This window comes from Lycium ferocissimum, chromosome 11 (genome assembly GCF_029784015.1).
Source record: "Lycium ferocissimum isolate CSIRO_LF1 chromosome 11, AGI_CSIRO_Lferr_CH_V1, whole genome shotgun sequence".
In the NCBI taxonomy this organism is placed as follows: Eukaryota; Viridiplantae; Streptophyta; class Magnoliopsida; order Solanales; family Solanaceae; genus Lycium; species Lycium ferocissimum.
In genome coordinates this window covers 50,506,400-50,514,083 of record NC_081352.1, presented here as the reverse complement: position 1 = coordinate 50,514,083, position 7,684 = coordinate 50,506,400, and the positions used below count along the sequence as shown (strand labels likewise).

General features: G+C 44.0%; 1 protein-coding gene across 1 annotated transcript; it reads right to left on the bottom strand.

The window, feature by feature from the left end:
• Nucleotides 1–2,710: 2,710 nt before the first annotated feature.
• On the bottom strand, nt 2,711–4,947 carry LOC132038444 (uncharacterized). The gene is made up of 3 exons (XM_059429114.1): nt 4,744–4,947; nt 3,794–4,701; nt 2,711–3,599 (listed from the first exon to the last, which is right to left on the bottom strand). The coding sequence occupies exons 1-3, from the start codon at nt 4,945–4,947 to the stop codon at nt 2,711–2,713; spliced, it is 2,001 nt and encodes a 666-aa protein (XP_059285097.1).
• Between the last annotated feature and the right edge of the window lie 2,737 nt (nt 4,948–7,684).

The window sequence follows — 7,684 nt, the reverse complement described above, 5'->3', positions numbered from 1 at the left end:
GCAAATTGTCCTTCCATTATTGCCTCGCACAAATCCGTTCTCGAGCTCTTGATCCCGGTGTGATGCTCGGGTTTCGCCCGAGCATAATCGTAATAACGGGAAACCGAGCATGACCGTGTCCTCGATTTTACCCGTATACAGATAGTCCCCCCATTTCCCGTGGCCCACGGCAGGGGTCCCACTATGTCCATGCCCCATTTCATGAACGGCCATGGGGAGAGGACCGGATGCAGCTCCTCTCCGGGTTGATATATGGACGGGGCGTGCCTCTGGCATTCGTTACATTTCTGAACGAAGGTTTTGGCATCTCCGTCCATCTCGTTCCAGTAGTATCCCGCTCGGATCAACTTGCGTACCAACGAATCGGCTCCTGCGTGGTTCCCGCAAGTGCCCTCGTGAACTTCCCTTAGAACGTAGTCGATTTCCCACGATCCTAGGCATCCGGCCGTGGGACCGTGGAATGATCTTCGGCACAACCGGCCATCGACCAAACAAAATCTAGCCGCCTTAGTTCGGAGGGCCCGTGATTCTTTGGCATCCGACGGCAATTTCCCCGTTTGGAGATAGTCTATGTATTTGTTCCTCCAATCCCAAGTGAGGCTAGTCGAGTTTACCTCAGCATGGCCGGTTTCTATGACTGATTTTGTTAACTGTACCACAGCCCCAGAGGAGAACCCTTCTGATTTAACTGAAGATCCTAGGTTTGCCAGGGCGTCCGTTTTATTTTGATCACGGGGTACGTGCTCCAATGTCCACTTCTTGAACCGGCGAAGGACAACCTGCAACCTTTCTTGGTATCTCCGCATTCTGTCGTCTTTGATCTCGAAGGTTCCGTTCGTTTGGTTGACCACCAGGAGAGAATCACACTTTGCTTCTACGATCTCGGCTCCCAAACTTTTGGCCAGTTCTAAACCTGCAATCATAGCCTCATACTCGCTTCATTGTTAGTTAAATCGAGCGGACCTTATAGATTGTCTTATCACGTCACCGAGGGGGTTTGAGAACGATCCCCAACCCGGACCCTTTCACATTGGATGCACCATCCGTATGAAGGGTCCAAACTCCCGCGCTAGTCCCCCAGGCAAGAAGCATTTCCTTGTCAACCTCAGGTATCATGGCTGGTGCGAAGTCGGCCACGAAGTCTGCCAGTATTTGGGATTTGATTGCGGTTCGGGGTTTGTACTCGATATCGTACCCGCTAATCTCTATAGCCCACTTTGCAAGTCGACCTGAGAGTTCGGGTTTATGCATGACGTTCCTTAGGGGGTATGATGTTACAACACATATCGGGTGACACTGGAAGTAAGGCCTTAATTTTCTAGATGCACTTAACAGAGCTAAATCGAGTTTTTCCAAATGAGGATACCTGGTTTCGGGGTCACCGAGTGTTCTACTCACATAGTAAACCGGATACTGCGTCTCATTCTCTTCCCGAACCAGGACACCGCTTACCGCAATCTCGGATACAGCCAGGTATAAGTACAACTGCTCGTGCGCCTTCGGTGTGTGGAGTAGGGGTGGACTTGACAAGTATCTTTTGAGTTCTGCCAAAGCCGTCTGACACTCGGTGGTCCATGCGAAGTCCGTCTTTTTCTTGAGCAACGAGAAAAATCGGTGACTCTTATCCGAGGATCTGGAAATGAGCAGAAGCTCGAGCGGCTATGCGTCCCGTTAGCCTTTGTACCCCTTTGATGTCGTTTATCACAGAGATATCTTCGATGGCCTTTATTTTATCCGGGTTAATTTCGATTCCCCGATTTGACACCATGCAGCCGAGGAACTTACCCGATCCGACTCCGAAAGCGCATTTTTTCGGGTTGAGTTTCATGTTGTACTTCCTTAGTATGCTGAAAGTCTCCTGCAAAAATTTTAAATGGTCCTCTGCTCGCAGGGACTTAACGACCATGTCATCAATATAAATTTCCATGGATTTCCCTATTTGATGTTCAAACATTCGATTAACTAGGCGTTGATAGGTTGCACCGGCATTTTTTAGGCCGAAAGGCATTACATTATAACAATACGTGCCAAACCTATTTATAAAAGAGGTCTTTTCTCGATCTGCCGGGTCCATTTGGATTTGGTTGTACCCGGAGTATGCATCAAGGAAACTCAGGGTGTCATGACGCGCTGTAGCGTCGATCATGCGATCGATGCTGGGCAAAGGAAAAGAATCCTTCGGACAGGCCTTGTTTAGATCTTTATAATCTACGCACATTCTAAACTTATTCCCTTTTTTAGGTACTACCACAACGTTAGCTAACCAATCCGGATATTTTACCTCTCGAATGGACCCTATATTAAGGAGCTTGGTTACCCCGTCTTTGACGAAGGCGTGCTTCACCTCGGGTTGCGGCCTTCGCTTCTGCTTCACCGGGGAGAAACTCGGATCCAAGCTCAGCTTGTGTGTTGTTACGTCCGGTGGAATACCTGTCATGTCTAAATGGGACCAAGCAAAACAGTCGGAGTTAATTTTGAGAAACTTAATAAATTCAGCCCTGAGCTCGGGCGTTAGCCCCGTGCCCAGGTATACTTTCCTTTCTGGCAAATGGGCAAACAACGTCACTTGTTCAAGCCCCTCAACGGTGGACTTGGTGGCGTCAGAATCATCGGGCCCCATAAAAGTTCTCGGTACTCCGAACTTTAACTCGTCATCTAGCGTGTCCTCGTTCCGATCTTTCGAAGATTCGGGGAACGGGCTCTGTAATTGCTATTTGACATTCTTCCCTTCAGTCCGATCTGGAGCTTTTGCGGTCTTAGTAGATTCTTCGACCGCGAACATTTCTTTCGCAGCTCGCTGTTCACCACGGACGGTTTTGATACCTTCTGGGGTCGGGAATTTCAACATCTGATGCATAGTCGAAGGGACCGCCCTTACGAGATGAATCCACGGTCTGCCCAGCAGTGCATTATATCCCATATCACCTTCTGTCACATAAAACTTCGTATGTTGCACAACCCCTGCCATGCTGATTGGTAGAGTGATCTCGTCTTTGGTCGTTTCGCATGCCATGTTGAATCCATTGAGGACTCGGATGGCAGGCACGATCTGATCTAGCAGCCCCAGCTGTTCGACGACTCTCCATCGGATGATATTAGCCGAGCTACTTGGGTCAATCAGCACACGTTTAATCCTAACATTATTGACAAGGATAGAGATTACCAGTGCGTCATTATGTGGTTGTGCAATGCCTTCCATGTCTTCGTCGTCGAACTTGATGGCACCCTCGGGGTCATCGCCTCGGACACGCTTTTCCCTCGTTATGGAGATCTTTGTGCACTTCATCACTGGCCCCACGGGCATGTCGGTTCCTCCCATGATCATGTGTATCACCTGGTGAGGCTCTTCCGGTCTATCCGGCTTGTTGGAATCCAGGTTTTTAAAATGGGTTTTTGCTCGCTCACTCAAGAATTCTCGAAGATGCCCCAAATTGAACAGACGGGCCACCTCCTCCCTTAGCTGCCGACAATCTTCGGTCCGGTGACCGTGAGTATGATGATACCTGCAAATAAGGCTTTTGTCCCGCTTCGGACCGGGGATTGGATGGGCCTCGGATGCCTCGTTTCTTTGTTCCGGCTCACGACCGCAGCTAAAGTTGCTATATCGACGTAAAAGTTATATTCAGACAACCTTGGAATCTCTCTGTTCCCCGAAACTCTTTGGACAGCGTTTTTGTTAATCAACCCGCGGTTGTTTGGACCTCGGTCGCTCCTTCGGTCACTTCTCCTATCAATTTTGCCCGATTCAGTGTTACGTCCGTTTCCTCTTCGATCGAGCGGATATAGTTAGAACCGGTCATAGGATGATCTGGAATCTCGATCCACTACCCTCTTCGAATGATCGATTCCTTTACCTGAGTGCCACGACACCGAAGCGGCCCTCAAAATCTTATCGTCTTCGACTCTTATTTTCGACTGATATCTGTTATGCACATCAGCCCAGGCGATTGCCGGGTACTCTATCAAGTTTTGTTTCAGTTCCATCGAGGTGATTGAGCTCCTTGAATTGAGCCCTTGGGTGAAAGCCTGAACGGCCCAATCGTCCGTAACTGGTGGCAAGTCCATGCGCTCCATTTGAAATCGAGCCACGAACTCGCGGAGGGTCTCGTCGTCTCGTTGCTTGACGTTGAATAGATCTGACTTTCGGGTTTCAACTTTGATAGCCCCAGCATGGGCCTTAACGAAAGCATCAGCAAGCATGGCAAACGAATCAATCGAATGCTCGGGCAAGTTATGATACCAAAGCATAGCTCCCTTCGACAGGGTTTCTCCGAATTTCTTAAGTAGCACTGATTCCCGTTCATCGTCGGCGAGATCGTTGCCCTTGATAGCGCATGTATATGCAGTTACATGCTCGTTCGGGTCCGTTGTCCCGCTGTACTTCGGGATATCGGGCATGCGAAACCTTTTGGGGATTTTCATTGGCGCCACGCTCGACGGGAACGGCATTTGAACAAATTTTTTCGAATCCTGCCCCTTCAGCACCGGCGGAGCCCCCGGTATTTGATCAACCCTCGAATTATAATTCTCCACCTTCTTATCGTTCGCCTCTATCTTCTTTTCACCGGATTCGACTCGTTTGGTCAATTCCATGAGCATTCTTTTCAATTCGATATTCTGCCCGAGGAGTCCATCGTTACCCTGCAGGACCTGCCTTTCTTCCTCATCTTGGGTTGGTTCCGCTGGTGTAACATCGGGTGCCTGATTCCGATTTTGCAATTGCACTATGATCTCTTACTGGGCCTGCAACTGAGCCATGGCCATATCCAACTGGTTCTGGAGCTGCTGCAGCACGGCTCCGTTATCCTCACCGACCGGCATATTTCCCACCGATGAACCGACTTGAGCTGGATTAACGGGGGGAGCGTCATGGTCCGGTGCATCACCGCCGTCATGCTCGTGATGGCTCGGTTCCACTTGGAAGTTGACAGAATGTGAATCCGACATTTCCTGTATACCTGAAATCAAACCCTAAAGAACAAGTGTAAAATATCGAGTTTGAACACAGTGTTATATTGAATCGCCGCTAATATCTAGGGCCCCACGGTGGGCGCCAAACTGTTTAACCCTAAATATGTAAGCAGTTAAATATATATGTGGTGCCAAAGATATACAACTGAATTCAATTGAAGATTTGAGAAGAATGACATACGATGGAATGGTCAAAGAAATCAAATCTAACCAAATGCAGGGTTCGGGACCTCGGGTCGGGAAATCGAGGTCGGTGTCTCTTTATCACGAGTTTGCGAGGAATGTAAACGAAATAGAACTTATGAACAAATGGGAACAGAAGCTATATTCTTTATGGTTATTGATCTCAATAAATTCTCTCTTCTCAATTGCCGAACCCCTTTTCCGAATAGGGGGCCTCCCCTTTATATAGTAGAGGAGTTATAGACCTAGTACAATCCTAAATAAAGCAAATAATCTGTTGACAGCTGTGTCGCCGGGATTGGCGCCGGAATATCCGGGTGAGGGCGGATATTTCGGCCTTCCGTTATGGCAGCAAATTGTCCTTCCATTATTGCCTCGCACAAATCCGTTCTCGAGCTCTTGATCCCGGTGTGATGCTCGGGTTTCGCCCCAGCATAATCGTAATAACGGGAAACCGAGCATGACCGTGTCCTCGGTTTTACCCGTATACAAACTTAATTTTCAACACCTTAATTGTCACAACCCAATTAAGCTAAGGGGTGATAGCACCTGACCTCAACCTGGGCGAACCAAGACTATAACATAAATTTCATATCTCCATTACTAAGAAACAAAAATAAGCTTTCGAAAATAGTCATTAAGTCATAAACGGAGCCATAACGTCGAAAGTTCGAAAATACCTAACACCCCCTCGAAGGTATTATAAATGGATGGTAATTATAAGCAAAACCAACAAGGTATTATTGAGTTTCTAATTCAAATTAAGTATGAACTAGGGTGAATTCTGAATTTCAATGCATTATTATAAGGGAAAAGGGTCAAATATACCCCTCTACTTTATTTTATTAGCTAACTTTGTCCTCAGTTAATGAAAGTGAACAAATATACCCTTGCCGTCAACAAAGTTTACACATGTACCTCTATTTGGATGGAAAACCCCAAATCAAATTAAATTATCCGATTTTAAAAAAATTACCCCATTCCTTCCACGACCCGACCCGCCCCGATCCTATTTCATCTTCTCCTCCATGAAGAATGCTCAAGAAAATTGGGCCAGTCTCCTTGAATTCTCAATCAAATGAGCTCAAATTTAAAATGCAACTTCCTCAAAATTCAGTGAATAAATCCCAACCATCAATTTATTCAAACATTGAAGTTTTTTATCACCATTGAACCTTAAGCTGATATCATCTAGCCTAACATAGAACATTTGAGGCCTGACACGTTAGAATTTGTTTTTTTCTATGCTCACAACATAAACGTGCATTGCTAGGATTTAAAAACAGCATTATTGGACCAAAAAAAATTGATCCTTAATTAAGTTGTCTCATGAAAAAGCTTTGCCCCTCATTTATAGACTTAACTAGATCCCACTTGTGTATAATGATGCTTAAAATTGTTCTTTTCCAACTATCCCTTGCTAATTAAGTAGCTAAGTCTCGAGTAGGGGTGTACATGGACCGGGTTAATTCGAATTTTTTAAACACCAAACCAAACCAATTGCGTCGGGTTTTAAATTTATAGACCAAACCAATAAAATTCGGGGTTTTTCAACCTCGGGTTATTCGGGTTTTTTTTTCGGGAATAGTCTTGATACAAAATATATAACTTTTACTTCAAATATTTTTTTAGTCCTAGTAAGATACAACTATGTAATTAAGGTGTTTCCTAAGAAAATAACACAAAATGTGAGAAGAGTGATGACATTATATTAAAATATTCAACAAAAGATAATAAAATCGATTAAAATAAATATTGCTAATTAATAAGCCATAAAGAAAATGACCATAATCTAAAAATACTAAGTCATTCCAAAATAAGTACGGCTAATAAATATTAATTACATGACAAGAAAAAAAACTTAAGTTATGTATTTTTACTCTCTAAACCAATTATGCAAAACTAAAGAATAGATATCCAACATTATTGTTATTCCTAGTGATAAATTGAATTTCTTTTGTTAGTATTAATATTGAGTTGGCTTTGGCTTGGACTTTATATGAGTTACTAACATCTATAGGATATAAAACTTATTCACATTCAAAATTCTAAGTTGAAGCTTGAATAATATGATAATAGATAAAAATAAAAATAAAAACTACAAAAAAATTTAAGAAATATTTATAAATTACATTACAAATAAATATTTTTATGTATAAAATATTTTAAAAAATGAATACATGTAATGTCGGCTCGGTTTGACTTTTTTTAGCTAAAACCAAACCAGACCAATTAAGGTCGGGTTTTTTTCTCGATTTGACTCGGTTTATCGGTTTGGTGCGGTTTGTCGGTTTACTTTGTACACCCCTAGTCTCAAGTAAACTTTAAAATAAATTCTGATTCTTTCTATGCTATTTACCTTGTGTGTGTAGCTGTGTTGTGTCATATATATAATCAAAAAAGGGAATACTCTTTAATTAACTACCTAGCATTAAGCGCAAAATAATCTAGATGCTGGCCTCTTTTTTATTTACTTTTGGCCCTTTTCATTTGACGATTGACATTAAAAAAAAAAAAAAAAAGCCGGTCT

Bases quoted from the DNA above. Each gene is read 5' to 3' on its own strand.
- LOC132038444 (XM_059429114.1), bottom strand. From the start codon at position 4,947: ATGTCGGATTCACATTCTGTCAACTTCCAAGTGGAACCGAGCCATCAC. The intron at 4,702-4,743 runs GCCCAGTAAGAG...AATCGGAATCAG, and splicing joins TGGCCATGGCTCAGTTGCAG to GCACCCGATGTTACACCAGC. The intron at 3,600-3,793 runs GTTCTAACTATA...ACGTCGATATAG, and splicing joins TCCAGATCATCCTATGACCG to CAACTTTAGCTGCGGTCGTG.